A 24,914-nucleotide genomic window follows, 5' to 3' on the forward strand; every position below is an offset into this window, starting at 1 on the left:
CCCTCTCCAACCATCAGTAGTCTGAGTACTTGAATCTTCACCTGGTTATCAGAGCAAGGTAGCTTAATGCCTATGAGGGAATTCAGTGAGTACAACCCCTCAGATAGTTTCTCTTCTAGCTGTTCCCTTGTAACCATTGTGCCCTGTTCTGCAGGCTTATTCCTTGCAAGATATAAAGAAGGACAAATCTCTTTCTGATGACCTATCAGAAAGAATTAACTATTGTCTGCACTCAGGACAGAACGGGAAGACCTTTACATTGCTTAGAGGCAATGGCTTTTTGTCTCTCTGTAGCATTTCTTTTAAAACTGACATAATTTTTTTTGTTTCCTTAATGTTTTTGTTTGTGAATTTTGTTTCTTTTTTCCCCTGTGTAAGTTTGCAAAGTGCTTTTCTCTTGATGTGGCCACAGTGCATTTTCCTGCAGATGTATTCAGAGTTTAATAGTAGCATGAAGTCTGTGTCTGTTTGAGTAGACTTTGTGGTTCTCCAAAGTGAGCTCTGATCTTTCTTGTGTTATAGTACAATCTCCTGGAGACTATTGCTTTGGCTGATGCTGTGAGATTTTTCTAAGACTAGCTCTTAGTCTGTTTGGCCATCTGCCTTCAAGTTTGCCTCCTGAATGACCTCAACAGCAAGGTTTTAAAATGCAGTGATAGGCATTGGCCTTATTACATACTGCAGAATTACTCATTTGCAGTTCAGCCATAGTGCCAGAACAGAGAGTGACTGAGTGGCCTGGAGGGGTGTTTTCGTTTATCATTTTTATACTACAAAGTAAGCCTGCTGTATCTTACAGCAGAGAGAAATGTGCCATAATAGGCTGATGAGAAGAACAAATGACAGCTGCTCATTTGGATGACAAAATAATGTTATGAAGGAAACAGTATTATCTGTTGGCAACTGGTCTGATTGCTAGTTTTGACTATATGATTTGGGTTATTCCATGACTCCAGACTTAATATGAACCAGGAATCAAAGGTTACACAGGCTTAAATTTATGTGAAGTCAGCTATTTACCTGTCAGAACTTGAAGATGCTTTTACTTTGAAAAGTAGATGGAATTTTGCACAAAGAAATACTCTGGTTTTGTACAGATAAATACATACAGAACTATTGATTTTAATTTAATTGAGCCAGAAATCCAACATTCTTTTCTGCTATTTAGCATGGCTAAGTAATATTTAGCATGGCTTCTGTTATTTTGATGGCAGATCTTTGGAATCTAATTCATGATCCCTAGGTCTAGTGTTTACTTGTGTGTGTGTGTGTGTGTGTGTGTGTGTTTGTTATTTTTCCTGAAGTGTATGTAGGGGATGCTGCAATGGCTATTGCTACTTTATAATTGTTCACAGTTTCAAAAGTGGTTGTGAATATTGACCAAGCCAAACCAGTTCTTATGCCCTGATGAACTGCAACCCCCAAGCAGTCCTTCTGCAGGTTCTAAATGACTGTGCTTCACCAAGTTTCCATAGGTTGTGAGTATATTTTTTTAAGTTATCTTCAACTGGGAAGATTTCCAGCCTCTGTGGGAGAGAAGAAGTTTTATGACCTTACCTAATTCTCTGCACAACTCTACTACTTATTTAAATAAGTAACAAGAAAAAGAAATCCATATCAGGTCATTTTCACTAACTGGAAACAGCCACAGAACACAACCTGAATGTGTATGCGGCATGTGGCTGCTTAAGCTCCAGGTACCCCTTGAAAAAAAGGGAAATTAACCTCAACAGAAAAAGCTGCAGTTCTTATTGATGGTAGGAATGGGTTGTGGCTTCAGACCTTCTTTGACAGGTCAGAAAACACCATCAATGGAACATTTGGTTTGCTGGTAAGGAGGGTATGTGGAGGAGGAGAGAATTAGATGGCACCAAACTGATTACAGAAGCCCATTTTAGGAGGAGGATGCAGAGTTAATATTGAATGACTACAAAAAGTGACCAAAAATCCAGAGAGTTTGGATTAGGACAAAATTCTGCTCTCATCACTCATTCTGTGGCAGGCAGAAGTGTATCAGGAAGGGGTTGTGAGAAGATACCCAGAACACCAGGTAAATATATGCAATGTGGACAGAAGTCCTTAACTGTTTCTCATGACAGATCAACTAGAGTATGGAAATAATTATAAAAATGAAAGCCTGAGGTTGGAGCTTTATTCTTTCTGAATAGCTGTCAGTTTGGTTTTGAAGGCTAGAATTGTCCATATTAGGTTTGCATGAGATCTGAGGAAGCTAGGGCTCTAGGTTTGCATTGAAACTATGACAAATATGCTACTTTGAACTGAGAGAGGGGAATAATGAAGATATGCAGGATTCAGCCTTCAAGTTGATCTAAGTTTGACCAACATGCTAGCAATGAATCTGGCTCTGCATGTTCAAAGATCTGGGGTTTAAGATGTAAAGACTGCTTCAGATTTTTTTTTCACAATTTATTTTGGATCTCAAAGTATCTACTTGAATACTTGTTCTCAACTCATAAAAAGTGTATCTTTGACTCTTTTAACTACTTATACCATAAAACATACTAAGCAGTGATTTTTGTGGTAACTGAGTCATTAATGGAAAGAGTTGTCTTTCTGTCTGTGATGAAGATTTTTGTACATTAAGTCCTCAAAATGGCTTGGTCAAGAGGTTGCATTGATGACTCCAGGCCTTAGGCAAGCAAATGAGGGAGGGAGGTCAAAGGAGACTACCAAAAATTGGCCTTGTAAATCAAAAACATGAAGGAGAAGGAATTCCTGGCATTCCATGGTATCTGGGTTTATTTTCTTACATTTCTCTAATAAGAAAAACACACGTCAGATGTGTTCTTGGTAAATGTTTTCACTTGTCTCATCAGTCTCTGCTGCCAAACGTGACCCAAAATACATTGGTCTTACATGCCCTGAGGACATCTACTGGATAGCTAAGCAGCGCATCTGTAAAAGTGGACTTGGCACTCCAGTGCAATCCCTAAATGTAGATTCAATTGTCAGCACCTCATTACTAACTGCTCTTTCCCTGGAATCATTTTTATTAAAATAACCTTATGCAATAGCTTTAAAATGCAGAGCAGAATGTTCTGAAGTAACCTATTGTGTTACATGTAATATTCTCAAGCAATATGTTTGTTGTAAGGATCAGACTTTATATTTAGTATAATTCATTGCTTTGTCCAAAACTGAAATTAAAATCCCTGAAAAGTAAGTCTTTAATATACACATTTTAAAGAGATGTTTGCCAAGAATTTTGCTGTACCTTGTAGTGCACAAAATCCTACTCAGAAGCTTTCAATTAAGTTGATTCATGCAGTAACTCAGTCTGGCATTCTGCATAAGCTGTCCTGCAGCTTGTAGGAATGAAACATTTTGCTGAAACATTTTGTTGGACTAAAAGGCAGCCAGTTGAAATTCAGGCAGGGTTAAGTGATGGTTACGAGTAGAAAGTTTTAAGAATTTATTTGTACGCTCTTTTTTTCCTTCGCCCCTGCAGAGTTTGGCCACTATTAAAGGAGCAAGAGTGAATTTTGGGGTATGGCTGGAATGATGACCTCTTTTATTTCAGTGGGCAAGGGGGCTAAGAGGCCTGTTAGAAATCTGGCAAGTCTTCCAGCATCAATTGTTCCCTTTACCTTGTGAAGTAGTATATATCCAGATTTGCTAATTGCAAAACAGGGTGGATTAGGTCACAATAAGCAATTCTACTTCTGACAGAAAGAATTTCACTTTTCAGTGATTTTTTAATTTGCTTGTCTTGAAGGAAGCAAGTGTTCATCTGGATGTCAGTTGTTTTGTTTCTGACAGTCCTCCAAATGCTGTGGTGTGCTTGGTTGTTTATTTGGACCAGTCTGCATTTAATTGTTGCTCTGGGGTCTAAAGATCAGGTGTCACTTCTGCTTTCGAATGGTGATGGACAGCTGGAATAACCTTCTTATTTTTGGCTTTTTGTCGGGTTTTTGTTTGTTTGGCTTTTAAGTCTACTTGACAATGAATCCACATGCTATTCCAGGCTATGCATCTTACCTTTCTATTCTTTCTACAGGAGAGCCTTTTGAGAAATCTCTGAAGACTTCCAAGGAATGTATTATGACTGTGGGGTGGGGGTGCAAGAGAAGACTAGGAAGGAGCACTTCTAGACCTGGTCCCACACTGAGTCAGTGCAGAGAAGCTTAGTCCTGAGTACCTGTCAAGAAGTGACAACACTAGCATGTGTTTGTTTGGAACTGAAACTTGTTTTTCCAAGTCCAAGTGTGATGCATCGTTATCCACAGAGTACCTCAGTATCACCACAATTGTTTAAGATCCCCTTGAGTACTACTTAATAATGGAAAAGTTTTAGAATAGCTAAATGTTGTGTTGCCTGTAATAAAGGCTCTTCTGCAGAGATGACTGCTGTGAAGCTATTGCAGAAGGGAAGGAACCTTACCAACTGGTTAACAGATAGAAATTCTAACAATATATATTATGTGGTTTTAAATAACATAATTTTTGAAAAGAATAGCTAGGGGTTGGAGGAAGGATAAAAGTTAAACTGGTTTGAGGTGTCCTGACCACATTTTAGGGCTAGGACACTTTGGCCAGTGGATAGTTAATCTGCTTTTCTCTTTGCACAGAACATGTTCAAAATCATGTCTGTATACAAGATGGAGCTTTGTGGGATTTAATACTTCAAGGATTAGTAAGACCTAGAGATCAGTTGGCGTCTGTCAAAACCAGCCTTACTTTCCTGAGATGTGTCTTGTTTGTTCTCCATTACCCTCAAAGTAAACTGCTAGCTCCCTCTGCTTCAGCTGTCAGCAAGTAGAGTTAAAATGATTCAACCTTCTGTTTGTTAAGTACACTTGCTGTAGATCAAAAAAAATAAGCCTTAAAAAAAGATTAATAAAATCCCTCTTTTCTTGATATACTTTCAGTAAAGTTTTTGAGATAATCCAACTTTTGAAAAAGACACACTGAAATTCATTTTAAGACATTCAGAGGCATTTGGTTGCAGGGTAATAATCATGCAAGATTATAGACTTCAGAGGTTCTTGAAGTCGATAAGTAACTGTCATAAAAAGACTTGAGGCAAGGATGATGCTCTGTTTCTTGTTGATACAATTGCCAGGCATGGCTTCTGTTTCAGGCTGTTTGCGTGACTAATGCTTCCCTTCCACTCATGCTTCAGCCTGGCGAGCTTTGACAGCTCTGCATGGGTTCCTTTCCTACACTACGCATTCCTTACCTTCCCAAATGTGCCTTGTATCCTCAAGACTTGCCTCAGGGTAACATCTTCCACAATAAACATGACGACAAAAAACGTTGCAGTTTGTACAGTAGTCATGTAAAGATGTGAAACTGGCTGTTGATTTTGTAGCCTGTGAGTAGAGCTGGCCTCAGGAATTTATTTAGGTTGAACCCGCTTCTTTGCCAGCCATTTCATGCTGGTGCTGTTGCTTCTTCCAATAGTTCACCAGAGCAGCCTTACTTGTTTAGAGGAATTTTCTTTCTCCCAAAACATTTGATAGCTGATGCAGAAATTACCTTGTAGCAGTATCAGCTGCCATATGAAGTTGGAAAGCTAGGTCAGCTTGCTTACATGACTTCTAGTGTGTGTGTGACAGTGTTATGCTTAAATCAGAATTTTCCAAGGGGAGCTTTGGTGTACTGGTCAGTGACTTAAATCCAGTAATTTTGTAATTTGCAGGCAATAGGGCTTTATGGAATTAAGCACTACTTCTTCTTTTCACAGGGTAGTTAGGGAAGACAAAGAGTCCTGATTCAAGCAGTTTCTCCCTGCAATATCAGCCTCTTCTGTTTAATCAGTTGACTTTACAGATTTGATGTACTGTATTTGGATGCCACAGCACATGTAGGCCACAACAATTTATATCTGTATTTTCTTCTGATGTTACAAATAGAGGTGATCTGATTTATCTGCATGTATAGCTTTGTTAGTATTGGCATGTGTCATTTGCAGGATAGCTATGAAAGGAAGGGTAGTTCAGGAATTGCAGAGATGTTGCTTGATGTTTAGTCCACCAACAGATCCCTCTTGATCTTGAGAGGTGTTGTATTTGTAAGGCTTTTGTGCATTCTCAGTGCTGCTGGTCACAAGCTTATACATGTAACACAGCGTGTAACATAACTACTGTAGCTTAACAGCAACAATCATTGCAGACTTAGGCATGTTGCTTGTGACAGTGGTAAGATATTTATATAGTATTATCCAATTAGGGGTGTGTATTTTTATTCCATCTCTGGACTGTTTGATAACTATTTTTTCTACTCATTTCAGTCTGATTCCATAGCATTTTCTAGAAAGGGAGAGTTAGTTAATTTAAAATTACTAACCAAAAGAAATCGTTCATCATTCTGTAAATCCTCCAAATTAAACTCTGGCTTAATATGGAGATTATCTTCCTATCTTTCCTACTACTAAGGGAAAAAAAATTAAAGTATGGTTTAAGGAAACTACGTTAATGTTTCACAATATATAATCTAGTTGAATATTCCATATTATATTGCTTCCTTATGCTTCACCTTTTGTTGACCTTCAAGTTTACAGGTTCAAATGGATATTAATGATCTTGGGAATAGCTAGAATAAACAGAACTCAAAAGGGATGAGAACCCATAGATCCCCAAGCTGTTGGACTGCAGTTTTCTTTTTTAACACAGGAAAGTGCTGTGTTTGCTATCTGGCTAGAGGATTATTGTCACCAAATAATTATACAAAAAACCCCCAAAACCATATATATATATGTATATATATAAAATGCTACATAAAAAAAGCTCTGGATATTTTGTAAGAATTTTTTCACTAACTGTTTTACTATTAAGCTAAAACAAAAATTCTGTATTACTAGTCTAAATAAATGGAATCGAATAAGAGGATTTCTGAAGCAATTCTCAGGTACTCTGTGTGTACCTGTGCATGCATGCATTTGTGCTGACTTGTATGACTTGTATTATGGTAAAATACAGTGCATGGATTATTTCTCTGCTGTCTTGGTTTAATGCACACTGGTGTCATTGGTTTCCACTGTAATTCTTTGATATTGGAAGCAATGAGGGGAGTTGCATTACTTTTTAATATCATTCGTGCACAGCTGCGTTGTCTCCTGCATGTGGTTATTAGCAAGTAAAGTTGTTTTGTGTCATAGATGTTTAAGTGTGTATGCTAAACTTCTTGGCTTTCTGAAGCCAAAATACTTACTCTGTGTGTATCACAGCATATATATATATATATATATATATATATATACACAAATACATCTATATTTAGATCCACATGAAACAAGACTGTGATTAAAATACTTGTCCTTACAAATTTACATGATGCTTGGATCGAGGAAATGTTTGATAAAACTGAAGATGGTGGGTTTGGCAAGAGATGAACATGTTTCAGATGGTAGTTGACCACACTCATCAGACTTGTGTACATATTTTAATTTATAAGTATGGCCATCTGTAAAGTAGATATATGAATGAGCCAAATAGTTGAGTTTCTCTTTTATTTTTTTATTTAAGAAAAAAAAGGGAAAATGTAGAATGCTTTGTTATCATTTACTTTTGTTGGGAGGTTTTGTTTCCCTTTTTTTAATCAATTCCTGATGTGAACTGAAACCTTGCCAGCCTTTTAATAATTATTTATTAAATTTTATTGTAATTCAGTTCACCTGTGGGACCAAAAATATGTCAAATGTTAAGAGTCTGATTTACTTTCCATTATCTATAAAGGAAGGAAAAGGAATTCATCCCAAAGCAAAGAACTGTAGGTAAACAGAGAAGTTTTGTGACATCTTGGGGTTGCTGTCTTGGTTGTGTTTATAAGTACCTCCTGAAATGTTTATTTTTAAGTTCTCCCATGCTCTGCTGATAACAGGGAGTATATTTCTTCCTGGTTTGGCATATAGTGGTCATGGTTTTCTTGGAACATAGTAGTTTATAGTTTATACAAAACAGCAGTTTTGCAACCTAAAATTACGATGATTTTTAAAAACTGGTTTGTTATCACTCTCTTCAGAATTTTTTTCTGTCTAAAATAAACTTTTGAGTTTTTCTGTTCTCAACATATTTTAGACCTTGCTACTTGGTTTGTAAAAATCCTGTCCCATACTTCCATATGCTTCTTTGTAAGATAAACAGAAACTTAATCTCTCATGATGTTCAATAACAAATTCAAAGAACACTTTCCTAATACTGTTGGTCTTCGTCACTGGTTGTGTCTTGTGAGTCTTCTTCTTGTGAGTTTCTTTTCTCCTAATAGTAAGCAATAATCTGTTTTATGATCCCATGTCTGAAAATGATTGCAAAATTGAAGTTTACTTGACTGGCATTGCTCTGAAGTGTCCATATCTGTTGGTATGCCTTTCTGAAGCTAAATATCATGGCATGAATACAATAACTTGTGTACAGTGACTGTTCCTTGTCTTATTGGTGTGTTTTAACCAACTTTCCCTTGGTGCACTCCACGACGTACCCTTCTTTTGTGAGCCAGAGCTTTCAAAGAATGCTCTGCCTGTTGTGGTTTTTTATGGCCATGTTGAGTCAGCTGTAGACAAACCAGTAATGAAGGAAAACGTGGGCTGTATCCTGTGGAACTGCCTGGCAGCACCTCCCAGCTGTCACGGAGTAGGCAAAGGAAGTTCTTTGCTCCTTGTTTGGTTTGCAGAGTGATTCTGCATGCTAGGTCAGTATTACTGGCACAAGGAGACCCATGCCAAAGTAAAATCAGGGGAGGAGGCAAAATATTAAGAAATTCTTGACTGCTATTGGCACATCTTGCCTTTTTATGAATGAATCTACTGTGTTAGTCCAGTGAATACTGTACTTCCTTGGTATGGCTACCTGGTTATTGGACAACATACAGTGAACTGACAAACTCCTTGTCACCTTTTTTAATACCATAGATATTTCAGGTAGTCCAGAGGAGAATCCATTGTAAAACTGGTGGCTGATAAGCAGCTCCCAGTTTTGCTCAAAACGCTTCAGCCTTGGTGAAGGCTGCAAGCTGATTTGCAACATTTTAGATATTATTTTAGAACTGCTTTTAAAATGCCTGGCAGCTTCTTTTTATATGTCTGTTGTTTAAAAGAAGTGTTTTAAAATAAATTGGTGACAAAAGGCTCTTAAATATTTAGTCTTACTGTAATGATTTTTGTCTGTATTTTTAAAATTAGATTGTATTTTTAATTAAAAATTGATGGTGCTTTTGTCTTGCAGAAAAGTAATTCCTGTATAATTTGATAATGAAGTTTCCTAAATCTAATAAATAATAACTTGGCCATACAGGACTATGTTCTGAAGTATTTTAACAGTATAGAAACTTATATACTAGGAAATACTCCTAGTTTGGATGTACTAAATAGCAAAGTATATCAGATATGCAAGACCTCTAGTTTTCTTTTGGGAGAAGCTCAATAGTTTACAGAACTAACAATATAGAGAATTCATTTACGTGATCCTTTCTGTTGTAGGATGTGATTTATTTTTTGCTTAAATATCTTATGAAGCACTGATTATTTTCTGAACTTTGGAGTATACTTTAATTGACAGACTAATTTCTTCTTTCATCTATTTTTCTAGTGAGATTATTTCTTTAAAATTCCTGTTTGCAGCATGGAAAAATGCAAGTCTCAAAACCTTGTGCTGTTGAGGCAGAAAAGTTGGTGTGTTAACAGCACTCTGTGTGACCTTTAGTGAATCAATTGTTTTATCAATCAAATTATGCTAGTATGAGTTAATTAATTAACTTGATCTTGATGTGACACAGCCTTCCTGGAGTATACACAGAAAGGAGGGAGGGGAAAGAAGGGTCTGTATAAACACCATATGCAAAGGCTGAAGCTATCAGCCTGCCATTAGCCCTTTATCTAAGAGGCCCTTGGCATATAAATCAAACAATAACCTCTCTGTTTTGACTCAGTGCCAAAGCATACAGCCACAGTTGAGTCTAGGACAGATTACACCCACCGAGTGGCTTGAGGGCTTGGAGTGAAACTGGGAAAGAACCATTAAATTATTCAGGAACATATTTATGTTCTTTAATGTTGGCTGCTGCACACTTTTTTTTGGTACTATTTGCTTCATGTTCTAATCATACAAACCAATACATGGAAGCATTTTAACATGCATCTAAGTGAGGATGTGAGAATAATGTTCTAAGTTGAAGGACTGCAAAGAACTTGTTTTTTAAATGGTTTTGTGTGTTATGCCATTTTGCAAAATGTTTGCTAATCTATGGCAGAGGTAGTAATTTTCATTCTCCTGCAGTTTTTTCTGCAAGCACACTACCAAGATGACATTAACTTTTTTGAATGTTTTTTTTCTAAGGTTAGGATGGATTGGAATATAGTTCCAGTTTCTACTGTCTGAAATGCATTTAATTAGGCTGAGCAGATCTGCCAACTGTACAAAATGTTCAACAGCACAATGACAGCCCACTGCTAGGAACCACTTTAAAACTTAATGTTATTTTGCTTTCTTAGAAATACTGTTAGTCCCTTCTGGGAATGTGCAACTTATATTTATTTGAAAACAAAAGTTTTGTGGATTTTGTATTTTTATCTGAATAAAGTATTGGTTACTCTTTAGTTGAACACACATTGGCCTAGCCCATCAAGAGCACATGCTTGGGATGTGCTCAAATTGCAGCCATGCTAGAGACTGAGCTCCTGGAAATACTGATAGCTGTTTCTATATGGGAAATTTTAGATAAATTATGTTGGAGCTGTTTGGTGACTGTCAGAAGGCTGAAATGAAGAGTAGCTTCATTCTCTGAGCCCAGCTGTGTTCTAGGAACATGGCAGTGTGGAGCTCTTCTCATCCACCTGGTATTCCCCACAGCATGTCCACACAATCCCTGTGGCTTGGAGGAGCTGCTGTTCCAGGGAGGCTATTCCTGATGTTGTTGGTTGTTTCCAGTGGGGGGCTGCTGTATGTGTGGTGGGGTGCAGTCAGGGACATGCTGTCCCACCACGTTGTCAGGCTGGCGCTTGTCCCCAGGAGTCCACAGCACATCCGGTGCAGCCTCCGCTGTCTCTGAAACTGCGGGGCAGTTGGAGGAGGGAGAATGTCTCTTGATACCTGGCCCTTTGCTCCAGGCTCAAAGCCAAATCTTTGCATCTTATCACAGGCTTGTGCTTCTTTTTGTTTCATCAGTATTCAAATGACATATTGCAGCAATGGATTTGTCCTTCGTAGTAATGGTCTTCTGACCACCTGGTGTTGTTTTTTGAAGTGCTGTGCACTTAATGTGGGTGTTGTGTTGTCTTTAAAGAAATGTGTTATTGCAAAGGCAATATTTGGCAGCACACCCTTTTTTTTTAGCAGTCAGTCAGTTTTGGGCAGCTTTGTGGTATTAAAGACCCTCTAATTTAATCTTTACTGAGTTTTTCCCTTCTCCCTTCCTCTTGTGAAAATATACAGATGCAGCTGAGTTGTAAAGCTATATAGATGAAAGGTGAAAGCTTTGCTGATACAATAACCACAGAATCTGTCACGTTTTGAGACTACCACAATTTTCCATCTGATTTTTTTTAATCTGTGAAAGTATAAACACAACTACTTTGTTATGCTGAAATTCTGTCATTTTGGTTGATTAATTTTTGAAGCCCACTCACAGTTATTTTCTGTCTTCTATTCAGAGCCTGTGTCAGCAAGTTACTGTTTGAAATCCCATGTCCTATGCCAGGTGTCTAAATAAGAACATTTGCTTATTGTTTCTTCCTTATTAGCATCTTGCTCATAAGATGTCCTCCACCTGGTTATTTGCTGTTTATGATGTTGTGATATAGGCTGTGCTTCCACGTGATGCCAAGAGGTTTAAAACCAAAATAAAACTGCAAAAAGTCATCTTTGTCTTCATTTAAGCTACAGGAGACCCGTGAAGGAAACTGTATGTAGATACTGATTTCTCAGTTTGGCCTTTGAAAAGGTTATGGAAGAGATTTTTGACCTGTTTTTCAGTAAGCCTGGGGGCATGGCAAGGCCTACATGTATCTGAAAAAAATGCCCCAATGTTTTATAAGAAGAAAACAGGATGACCTGAATTTGTCCTGTTAGGCAAAGAAGTACAGACAAAAATCCAGTAATAGATAATATACGTGTCACTTTTATCTTCCTTGACTGGAAATTAGATCACATCATAATAATTTGCAATAGCTTGCCAGAGACTACATATGTGGCTGATAATTCTGGTGATTATGGTATGCTGCTTGGACAAGAGTGTTTGACTTGTTTTTGTTGGTTAATTACTCATGCTGATTGAAGAAATATATTGCCAAACTAATACTGTAAATGTTAGGAGGGTTGGGAATGGTCTAATCATACATCTGAAAACATAATGATAAATGAGGAGCACTTAGTAATTGAATGAACATATTTTCTAGTATAGGCTTACTACTTCCTGACCTTTTGCTCTTGCATTAGAGACCAGGAAGACCATATTTTAATAATTTGTAAATAAAAGACAAGACCTGAAGCAGTAAGGGAAGTAAATATTTTTCTGTACTGGTGGTATGAAGCAAGTCACGTGTCATTTCAGCCAAGGGTAAATTGTGGTGTTGTGCACTGGGCCCCCTCAGGTAAGTGCCCCCAGATTTCTGTCTTTGCCTCTAGTTTTGCATCTGCTCTGAGAGTTTGCTCTCCACTGACTGGTGCTTGATTTCACCTATTTCCAGACTACTGCCTCCAGCTTGGTAATAGCACATCCCAGTGCCACCAACCTCTCCTGTTCTCCCCAGATTTGTCCAACATGAATAGCTTTGATTCTAAGCCTACAGATAATCAAGGATAGGGATACTTTCTGTCTGTCAGATAAACTTGGCAGTGTTGTCCTTGCAAGACTGGACCAGACCGGATCAAGAGAGTAAGCTACAATTATTTTAACTGATGCAAGACTAGGCATTTGATAATCAACCTGTAAATGTCTAGATCAAACAAAATAGTTTAGTTATCAGAACACGTTACTGAAAGGAGTTCCATGGGAATGAGAGCAAATTCCCCCACAGTGAGTAAATATTGCTGTAGCTAGTGCACCATCACAAAAAAAACTGCCTACCATACTGTACCCTTACTTCTGCTCAGGGTTTTGGCTTTTCCACCCTGCATCTTGTAAACAACAGATTTCATTGTGTGGTCTTTCCTTTGGATATTATAGATTTGAGAAGCCAGCTAGTTAGCCACCTCATGGCTAAATCATTTTATTATCGATTTTGATCTTTGTTCTTCTATCTCTCCTTGAAGCACCTGCATCAAGCTTTAGTCAGCATGGAACATCCCAGTCTCTCTGACTGGTTCTCATCAGCACCTTTTTCCTGGCACAATTGCCAGCTGGTGCCTCATTTTAGGATTTGTATAGACTATGGATCTGATGACTTGGTCCTTTTGCCGTCTGTCTTCCTGATTCAGCTTTGAAAACTGGAATGCAAATACCAGAAGTAGGGGAGCTGCATCTTTTAGTTTTCTAGATTTCTCCCTCTTTCTTTATAATCTTTTTCATTGTTGTTTTAAAGTACAAATTATATGCAGTTAAATTTTAATTAATTTTGGAACAGAGAATGTCTCATTAAAAAAGCTTGTCTGTGAGGGAAAGGGAGAAATTTGCAATTATGAGATGTCTGTCAAAGACTGCTTTTTGTAAATTGTGTCCAGTGGGGCTTTTCAGAGACTTACACTTTGTCTCAGGACTTAATGTGATATTTTTGTTTAATAATTTTCTTCCAAGTTAGTGCTACGATTGTTTTTATTAAATTCTGTTTTCTGATATAACTGGTTGATTAGGTACAATACAATGACTATAGCGATAAAAGAAATGGACAGGGTATCAAATCTGTGAGCAAAACTCTACCCTTGTTGGTGAAACTGATTTTCTGGAAAGGCCCCTGCATTTTAGTGTTCTCTCTTTGTCAGGTTTGCTGTGTCCTGCAAAACATTTTGTAATAGAAAAGCACACCAGTGTGTACTGTAATATTTACCTAATTCTGTGACATTTATTTTGAAAGGTGTTTTTGAATTCCTGAGATGTACTGTTGTGTAACTGTAAAGGATTTATTTTTCTTAAGCAAACCATCCTCATTCAGACAATATTTTTTAAGGTTTTTGTAATGCATTGAATATTTAAAAAAAAAAACAAACAAAACTTTTTCATTTCAGAAAACTACTTTCAGAGTGCAAAGGTTGACTTTAACGTGTAAAATATATTAGTGTGTATAATATAATATAAGGTAATGTGTAAAATCAATACATAGTTCTTGGGAAGTCAAGGAATGCAAGACAAGGGAGAAATCTGAATTGGGGTGCAGGATTCCGTAGAAATCACTGATTACCAGTGTCACTGGATTGGGGCATTTGCACCAAAGCAGAGGAACTGCAGATGGGAAAAAGTGGAGGGGAAGGGCACCATGACAAGAGCTGGAAGGCAGTTGCAGACAAATGCTTCCCCAAAAGGGTAAGATAAGATAATATATTTTCCAAGTGTTAGAAACCTCTGAAAGGAAAATGTTGTGGTAACTTCTCAGATCAGGCAAGAGGCAACACCAGAACCCTGTACTGTGTCCTACTGACTCATTCCAGCAGTTATTCCTGTCTTGTTACTGATGAAGGTTAAGAGTGGGTGTTTTTCAAAGCAAAAACCTTTATTGGAAAGGGTAATAGAGGGGGAACAGGAAAAGTGTTAGCAGCAGGAAAAATACAAGTACTTTCGTGGCTATTTTCCCCTGTTATATATAAAAAAAAAGAATGGGTTTAAAAACTGTTTGCTCTGGATTGACCTAGTCAGTTGACTGTGTTAGCTATTGATATACATTGACCTCATCCTGCTTATATACAGTTATATATATGATACCTAAACCACTAATTATTCTACAAAGCAGTGGGACGAAAAATGTCTACAGAAAATCTGGATGACAGAGATGTAGCATACAGGAGTGTGGTTGACTGTCCTTTCCTTTAAGGCTGTACCATAGTTGTTTTGCTTTTTGCTATTTTTGGTATATTAAAGCAGCTCTCAGGGGTCCTGCAAAGTTTGGTCCTTGAGATTAAAGAAAAACTTACTGTGGCTAAAGGACAAAGAAAGAATATACTATAAAAAGCAAAAAGTAAATCCACACCCCTCCCCTCTTTTTTCTTTCTTAAAGCATTAGTAGGACTCATTCTTAATTTTTTGTTTCTTTTTTTAGTTTAAAATAATGGGTCTGTTGTTTTGGAGGGGTATTATAGTTTATTAACAAGTAGAAGTACCAGCTGAAACAGGGACTTCTGGTAGTGATGATAGAAGATAGTATGATACATGTTGCTTTCTAAGACCTTGCCACCTAAAGTGATGGGACTGATCCACACATGGCGTGGAAAGGGAGAGCAGCAAGCAAGGATTATGGAAAAATGCTGTAACCTTATCACATGCACTCTTCTATTGACTTCTATAGATGCTTTTAGGATGAGTTTTCCACACTTTAGTGTTTGCTAAGTAGCTTTATGAAGTATAGGAGTGAGAAAGATGAGACTACAAAAACCTGTGGAAAATCTGATAGGCTTTTATTTTTGCTTCCTTATGTTTTCCTTTATTTGAAAGGCTCAGCTCCTGGTATCTTGTTTGTGTGAGACACTGTGCTTACATTTATGGTGATGAAGAGAATTGTGAGAATGAGAACAAGTTAAAGATCTTATACAGAAATTTTACTTTTTTTTTTCTTCCAAATACACAAAAAAGTATTTTTAAACCTAGCTTCCTGCTGTTTCAGGTTCAGTTCCTGATCTCTATAGATTTGATATTGGAACTGTATGTTCAGGAAGGGATTAGTTATCAGGCAATGCAGTGGCCTTGTAAAATCCAAACCTCAGGCACAGGTGTAAATGAGAGCGAGACATCTCTTGTGAATGTGATGTGAACAGGATCAACACAGTGCATTTACAAGTGGTGTTGGCTGGGGAGTAGACTGTGTAGATAATTTGTAAAGATAGCATACCTGAGGATCACAGAATCAGAGCTATTAAAAGACCTCCAAGATCACCAAGTCCCACCTTTGACTGAGTACTCCCATGCCCACTAAACCATACCACAAAGTGTCAGATCTCCTAATTTTTGGACACTTCCAGGTATGGTGCCTCCACCACTTCCCTGGGGTACCGGTGCTTGACAACCCTTTCCATAAAGAAATTCTTATATTGTATTGAAGCATCCAGTTGCTTTGGAAATCTCTCATTTCTTGCACTGTTGTACGTTACATATTACTGTAGTTTTTTCTTGTGAGGAATCTTCTTGGAGCTGCTGCCCATGAAAAGTCTCACAGCACCAGTGCTCAGATTGCACTTGATGATGGAGGTGAGGGAGCTGCTGCAGGTGCCCCAGCTCCTTTGGGAGGTGCTGCCTCCTGCCTCTGTGTTTAGAAGGAGGTCAAGTGGCACTGTGTGAAAGAGAAATGGAAAGACTGTGTTAGGTCATCTGATTTTTTATTTTTTTTCTTTGCCACCCATGGCAGTAGGGTGAAATTTGCACTTCCTATTCATTTGTGATCTGTTCAGAAGAAGGATAACTCAACTATTTTCCCACAGTCCTTGCACCCACTCAGGCTTTGACAGAGGATGTGGGTTGCTTGGATGTCAGAAATGGGGCTTGGTGATCCTCTTACCTGGTTTGGGAGACAGCACAGATTTGCTAAATATAGCCCTGCTGTTGCAGCAGAGCATAAGAACAGCTGCTCTGGAATGGTATCAAATGAATTATTATGGATTTCTACTTCCATGAAACAAAGCTTGTTTTGGCATGCTTATAAGCATGTTGTAAATGCCATCAAAATGTCTTTAGGAGTTAAATGTCTCCTGAAGAGAAAACAGAGGGAAGCTTTTCCTTTAAAACAAAAAATACATTAAAAAAATCAACATAGTTAATCCCAATGTGTGGCTTTAGCCCCAAGCAAGGGATTTTCCTACTCTGTCCTCCCTTGCCACTGAGAGAACACTGAATTCATTCACAAAGCAACAACTGCAGTGTCCTGGAGGAAGGAGAAGACTGACAGGGAACTTGAGTGCAGGTGAGCTACACAAATGCCTAATTTAGGTTTAGCAGCAACAACAACAAAAAGGAAATCTGTAATAGCAGAAATCATAAGGACAGTTAATTTCTGCTATGGATTATTCATTCCACATATGGAGAATCCATGAAACCTAAAGTGACAGTAGTTCATCAAAATTATGACAACAGCCTTCAGCATTGGGAGTGCCAACTTTGGGATATAAACTCTCATGGGGATGTTAGAGCCCATCCTTTCCATAGCTTTTTAGTAACTGAAGAAGTTTGGACTGTTTCTGATATTCTCATGGTTGAACAGTAGTGGTTACTTTTAGAATGACATGCTTATTTATTATATGTGAATTCTAATGCTTTGTAATTGGTAGCAAAAAAAATCTAGCTTTTCTGTAAAACTGTAGCAACTGTTCTGCTAAGAATAATCAAGCTTTTATACCACTTTATTTTTGCTTGTATCCTGCCTACCTGAGTGATTAGTAAGTAGAAGCATTCATCTCAAAACATACATGTTGTTGTAAGTTTACTCCATTATTCAAGCAATATTTACTATAGTTGTGTCATCTTCTTACAGTGATCCAGCTGCCAAAGCTCTCTGGGAGTCCTTCATGAACCTCAAACAAAAGGAAGCTGTGATGGAGGCCAGGAGACACCTTGTGGAGGCTGCAAGCAGAGAAAATTTACCTATTAAGATGAGCATGGGTGAGCAGTGTGACATGGTATCCCTTACAAAGTAATAATGTGAAAGATATCAGCTTATCTTTTTCCACATAACCCTCTTGGGCAAAACCCACCCATTCTTGGTTCATTCCCATCTTTGTCAACAGGTTTCAGGTGGTCTTCATGGCTACCTTAGGATCTTTCTGGTATATAAGGGAGAGACATTTTTTTTTTAAAGAATACAACAACCTTAAAAAGATTGAGAACCACGGAAAAGTTTTGGAGTTCTAGGAGGGGGGTTTTAAAGGCATGTAAATGGTTAGCAGTGCTACTAGTCTATATTTTATAGAGCACGAGGATTTTTTTCTAAAAAAGTTAGCAAGATTTGTGTCCTGAAAGCAGACATTGTAAATAGCAACTGAAAGTTGTGCAGCTCTTGCATATGATGACATTATTTAGGTAGTATTTACATTACATAGGTAATGAGGTTTATGTTAAGGCTGCCTGGCTCAGGGGAGTTTAAGCTGAAATTCATGTCTGGACACACTTTAAACCACAATTTTTCAAAATATTAGAGAACCAGATTAAGACACAATGGCTTTCAATAGCTCTTTTAGAACCTCATTCTCATCATCTCCCATACTCAGTAAAACATGGAAATTGATATATTAGGCATATAAAAACTGGTATTGGCTCTATGCAGCAATTTTTTTGTATTATGCATACTGTTAGGTCTACTTCTTGCTGAACTTTTCATCAAGAGAGAAAGGTCCTCATGGAATAAGAGTAACAGACTTTTATCTGTGACCCTAGAGTAAACTGCCAAGATATTGTAGAATTAGATGAACAACCAACTCATGAATTCCTTACAACTGTAAGATACTGTATGGTCTTTGCCAATACCTAGAGCATGATTTTAATAGATTATTAATCAGAAATATTAGATTTCTGTAACAGTAATGTTGTAACCTGTTTTAAAGAAGTGGAAAAGGAGTAGCTCAGAAAAGGCTATTACAAATTTTTCAGAAGGAGGGAAGGTTCAGTAAACAATAAAATCTTGTTTAAGTTTTTAATATGTATGTGAGTACTCACCATAATAATGTCAAGAAGCCTCCACTATTTTTCTGTGACATACACTTTAAAAGCAATTATTATGCTTATTATTATTATTAATGTTGAAATTCGTCTTTGTTATAAAAGTAATTGCTTCTTGTCTTCAAGAGGTAATGATCCATCTGTGACCTTTGCTCCTTTGTGTGAATGATTAGATTAGCCACCCTTTCTTCTGTGTCCCCATCCTGTGGTATCCAGTGAAGGCTGCAGTAACCTAGTTTTTAATCACAGTGGCTGACACTTACTGAATGTCTTGCATACATGGGCCTGATACACTGCTCTATGGAAACATTAGGAGTTGATGGTGAAACAAATGCCTGATTTTTTTGTTGTTGAAATGTAGCATAAAGTGATATTCACGAAATTTTGTTCTTCTGTGAATTGTATATTTATCTTGCACTAGAATCATAATCAGTTGTTAACTTTGTAGTTGAAATTCAAAGGGTGAAGTAAAGTTTGAGGTAGTCTTGTAAATGATAAACAGGGATAAAATAAGAAACAAGGAGAGGGGGGCACTTCAGTCACCAAAATAAACCATTTCTTACTGAGCAGAAATACAGAAAACCCGAAACTCACACCCAGATGTCATATTGTGCAATGGCACATATTTGTTAATGACTTCTTAAAATTGACATGTATACAGCATTCACTGCTTGTTCACCATGCTGCAGAACATCTTGCTTTTTTGTAGGGAAGCTGGAAGCTGTACTGTTTATCAATTGCAGCATTTGCTGAGAAGCAAAAAATCGTAGTGGCCTGGTCTGGTCCTGATTGCTATGGTTTAATGAAAGGCTCCTTCCACTGCAGCTGTGATATGAGGCAACTCTGGCTGGACAAAAGGGAAATGCTTTCACTGGGCTCTGTGCTTGGACTTGAGCTTTTTATGATTTTATCTCAGGTTCTGCCTGTGTTGGATGATCTCGGTTTATTGCACATTGTTTTTCTCAACACTTAGGGTACTTTCTGAGTTTTTTATGGCCCTGATATTAAATGTCAGTGATTTTCTAGCATGAAAGTTTCCTCTTAGTTTCTTTACTAAGACCAGCTGTGTCAGATGGTAAGAGTATTTTCCCTAGTACTTCTTTTTTGCTTTTTCGTTTTTCCCCTGGAAATGAGGAGTGAATTACATTTGAAAGCAAAGCTTTAAATTCCATTTGGTGTAGTTGAGCCCTCCTGCAGTGGCCACCTGCCTGAAAAACTGCATCACTTGTGACACTGGCAGCATGGGAGCCCTTTGCAGTGATGGGAAACTCAATCACATCCTGTTTCTGTATTTTCAGTGAAAGGAAAAGAAATTCTGTTGTTCTCTGAGCTTTGAAAGGCTGCTCATTGCTCTGTTCATGTGCTTCCACTTTTCCCGTGCAAGGGATGTGCCTGATGCCCAGCTTTCCCCTTTCTCTGCCTCCTGCATGTGGCAGAAGCAATGACAGCTCTGGGAGGACACACAGCTCAAGCTTTTGATTTCTGATATGTTCTGAATGTGCCTTCCTCCTCCTGAGAAGGAGAGTAGGAAAACTGTAAAAGGGGGCACATGTCTTCTCTCCAGCACCTTCAAATACCTGTAGGCCACTGGGAATTCCATATTTTTCCATTGACATCAGCGGGAAGAGAGGAGAAGAGATCTGATGAAGGAGAAAAAAGAGAAATAAAGGATACAACAATTATGGTTACATTTTTTGAGCTGGGTAGATTGGAGCTCTGCTTTCAGGTGTTCTTGATTTGCATATTCATTGTTTTAGTTGTATCAAGGGAGGTGGTAATGGGGATGTCTGAAGTATTTGTTTGCATGTAAATAGTTGGAGCTGTCCTTTTCTAGATGTAATTTAAATAAAGAGGCATTAAAATATTTCATGTCAATCTATATACACACACACTTCAAAAAACCCAAAAGCCAACAAACAACACTTTTAAAGAAATACATCAGCTCCATTTTTCCTCTGAGGTATTTGCATTTGTGTGTTATGTACCCAGATGAGGGCTGGTAAATACTTGCCAAATTCTGGTCAGATAGCCTCTTGTGTAGGTGTAAACACATAGATGTAAATTATTTTGACATAATAAAAATCCTCGCATTTAAAATGTATTTTATTTAAAGAATTAAATATCCCTTTGAAAAGCTCTTTGTAAGAAAAGATTGTCTTAATAGCTTTTGGGCAAGATTTATAGCATTGTGCTAAATTTAAGTGAAATTGTAAATACTTGAAAGAGATTACTTCTGCCCACTCCTTGGTAAATGACTGTAACGAAGCTGCTCTGGAGCAGCAGAGAGATTGCTGCTTTTGCAATTCCTGAATTTCCTGCTCCATTCCTCATTAGTCTGATGCATATCTTAATCATCCTCTGAGCATGGCTAGCCCTGACTCTCTCCTTGAAAGCTTTACTATTAGCATAGTATTTGGCAGTGGTAAAACCTTTGCTACAAATGTTCTTCTGTGGCTTTAGCAGTGCCCTTACCCTTCTGTTTGAAAAGAACACAGTAAACCTTGACTGAGTCTGAATTCCTTTATTGTGTCTTTTTACTGGCATGGAGACTGGTGAAAGTTGAAACACTGATACAGTAACAGAAACAAAGTGCAGTGTGCTGTTCCACAAGCCCTTGTTAGCAAGAGAAAAGCCATTTGGTTTCTTTCTTTTGAATTGTACAAACACAGTTTTAAAAATCACACTCACTATAAAATTAGCAAAGCCTTAGTCTTTGTGAAGTAAAAAAAGAGTGCTGTAACTTTTTCAGATGGGGTGGTTTGTATGGGTTGAATTGAATTATTTGTTTGGATAGAAATAGGAAGATGCTGACATTCTAGTGTGACAATATGAAATTATATTTTGAGTTTATAGCAGTAGGTTAAAATGGACAAGATCAATACTGTAGATCAATACTTTAACTAAAAAACATAAAGCATATAAAATGTACATTATTTTCTTTTAATGAAGAGTTTCATTGGACTGCAACAGTGTTTAACATGCTATTTGTTGTTTACGAGACCAATATAAAAATATTCAATACCCTAAATTTCTGGAATAAATTTTAAGGATAAAAGCTACCAGCCAAGATGATGAACTAACAAGGTGGGTAAGTACATATATACATATATATATATATATATATATATATATATATATATCTTTCTAAATAAAACGAGTCTGATCTCAGTTATCTAAAATCCAGTTATTAGGACAATTTTGTGATGGAGACAAGTAGTGAGACATCACCAGTCTGAGTCTGAAGTCCTTGCAAGGGAGTAGAAAGAAGCAGAGCTCAGTGTGGTCTGTGGGGTATTTGAAGCCATTCTGCAGCATGTCTCTGTAAGTGATGGGTCCCTGGATTTCAGCTGGGTTTGGAGACACTATGACTCCTCATTTTGCAGAGAAGACATGGTATTATAGACTGGTTCTTGGGATGCTTGTTACGTTTCTCTGATGCCTGTTTACCTGTCTCCAAATCATTTGAGAGAGCAAGTAGCAGGATCAGTAAGGCAGCAGCCAAAGTTCTCCTCCAGGCAGCTCATGAAGTGAGTGGCTTCTTGTACCAACTCAACTGACACTGGCCTGGCTTAGCCTGAGGTGTCCCAAATGTCTAATAGTGGGTCTCACGCTGCCCCTTCAAGGGCTCCCTGATCTTCTCAGGGCATTTTTCCAAGGAGAGGGGGAATGCTACTTTTCTCAGACCTGAATTCCTTCCATTGTACAGCCTGGACCCTGAACAGGCAGTTCTTAAGTTCAATTAGTCTGCTCTTTGTCTCTTTAAAAGTAACAGAAGTCCTGCAGTGTGGGACTTTCTAGCCAAGTGTATTTTTTTTCCAGCCTATTGCAATAGTGAGTTCCTGGTTTTTCCCTGAAGTGCAGCTAAAACTGTAGTCTTGACCTGAAGCAAATGTTCCCAACCTCAGTGATGGTCAATATAGCAGATGTTTTGTTGCATCATTCACCCCTGGAGGCAGGAAGGCTTTTTGCTTCTCAGTGTGCTAAATGTTTTTGAAGACTTTGAAGTCAAGTTTCTGTAAAATTTGGAAATGTTCCTATTTGGGAGGCTTCTGTATAGGCCTTTGCATTTCCAGGGGAATGTACTTTGAGTATTGTGGGGATAATACCAGGCTTTCTCTGGTACTGTTGATGAAGGTGGTTTCTGAACAGTATTTACCACATTGAGAATTGTAGAAAGACATTGATATTATGGCTATTTCACTTTGCATTGTTACAACAGGCTGAAGTTCAGGGCTTCAACCCTGTTGAGGGTTCACCTAACTAACTAAATAGATCCCATCCTCTGATAGTCATCTGGCTTTGCCAGTTTAGGACAGAAATGTCCGAGCTCCACATGTGCAGAGAGTATGCTTAAACATGCTTAAGAGCATCTTCAACAGCTAAACTTTTCACTTAATTTCCATAACTCACTAGATGTAACAGAAAAGATGAAGGATACTCATATTCCTGCCAACAAAGTTCTCTGTTTTTCAGGAGATGTGACACAGTAGCATGTAGAGATGGAGAGACATTCATGAGCAGAAGTTTAGTTTTCATCAGTAAGTGACATTGCATTAGCATGTAGTGTTGTTTAGGAGCATCACCAGCTGAGGATCCATCTTTGTGCTAGTCATTATACTTCTTTCAAGCTGGATATTGTGCCTGTACATTTTCTTTTCACTCCCACCTGCTGATACTCAGAATAGCATCTTTGAGAGCTTAAAATAGTTACTCAAAAGAAAAAACAAGCACATTTCAAAATAACTGGAGCTACATGGAGACATCCACATGCATATTTGCAATTTATCCAGCCTTTTTTTCCTGTCTAGAGCATACAGGTTTCTGTAGTTGAAATAATCATGTGATTTATGAGCAGCAAGTATTTATGCTCTTGGTGTGACTCCTGTGCAGGTTTATGATTGAATTGAGTTCTTACCAGGCTTGGAAACAGCTGTTGGTGTGGAGGCAACTGTGCGGCAGAAGCTTGCTGGTAAAGAAGATAAGGTAGTGGCAGAAAGCTTAATTTGAGAGCACAGCTATTTATCCTTTCTTTTCAAGTGCATCCTAGAAGAAGAATTATGTGATATAAAGTTGATTGAGAAGGTCTGGCAGGAATTCTGCCCTTTTTGATAACTGCTTCCATCATAGCACAGAATGAGGGAAATCAACGAATAGGGATGAACTGTAGAATAATCTTGGGTTGGAAGGGATCTCTGAAGTTCATGTAGTCCAACCTCCTACTCAAATCAAAGACACACAAGGTACTATCTAACTTAAGAGTTAGATAGATACATTGTACCTTGTTCAGCTGGATTTTGAATATTAATATGGTGAGTTGAGTGCTGGTCACTAAATTCCACAGCCTGCCTGGTTACTCTGCACTGGTCTTAACTACTCTTGCAGAGAAAATGTTCTCTTTTCTGAACAGTTTGATTATTCACATGCTGCAGTGTGTGACCATGGCCTCTTGTCCTCTCACTCTGCAGCTCCAAGATGTCTGATTCAGTCTTCCCTGTAATCACTCATCACATCCATGAAGACAGTAACACCTGTGGCTGCTTTCATATCTTGAGATTAAGCAAACACATCTCCCTTAGCCTTTATCTGTGCATCATTTTCTCTAGCCTAAATCATTGTAGTGCCCCTTCTCTGAACCTACTCTAGTGTGTCTTGTACTGTGGAGCCCAAAACTTCATATTCCAGATATGTCTCTCAAGTACTACATAGAGATTTACAACCACTTCCCTCTGCCGGCCAGTTGCATTTGTTCTGATGCCACCTAGTACACGATTCACTTTAACTGCTGCAAGGACACATGGCTGATTCATGTTCAACTGGACAGACACATTTAATCCTGAGCTTCAAAGGACCTAGGTCACAGATCCACTATTAGACTATTCTATCAGTTTAATAGTGGAGGAACTCTCAACCAGCAGAGCAATACAGTGTATTTCATGAGGAAGAAGTAAAGTCTAAAATGAAAAAGGCAGCTGTAGGTAGCTTGTTATTATCCAGCTCTGTCAATCTTGTAGCTGCTCAACTGATTCAATCAATTATTCTTTCTGGGTTTGTTTTTTTTTTTTTTTTCTTTTTTTAACAACTTACCAATTTCTTTCATTTGTCTCTTACCTTTCCTTGGTCTCCTCCCTCCTTTGCCTACTGAATTGTTTTTCAGTAGGTTATGTTCCTTTACAAAC

The 24,914-nt window shown here is 38.0% G+C and overlaps 1 protein-coding gene across 1 annotated transcript in view; it reads left to right on the forward strand.

The window, feature by feature from the left end:
* SCFD2 (sec1 family domain containing 2) overlaps positions 1-24,914 on the forward strand; it is a 185,784-nt gene that overhangs the window by 12,917 nt on the left and 147,953 nt on the right. Inside the window, exon 3 of the mRNA XM_036382488.1 lies at positions 17,558-17,685. Within this exon, the coding sequence (XP_036238381.1) occupies positions 17,558-17,685 (128 nt within the window). The remainder of the gene's footprint in view (positions 1-17,557; positions 17,686-24,914) is intronic.

Source organism: Molothrus ater, chromosome 4 (assembly GCF_012460135.2).
Source record: "Molothrus ater isolate BHLD 08-10-18 breed brown headed cowbird chromosome 4, BPBGC_Mater_1.1, whole genome shotgun sequence".
In the NCBI taxonomy this organism is placed as follows: Eukaryota; Metazoa; Chordata; class Aves; order Passeriformes; family Icteridae; genus Molothrus; species Molothrus ater.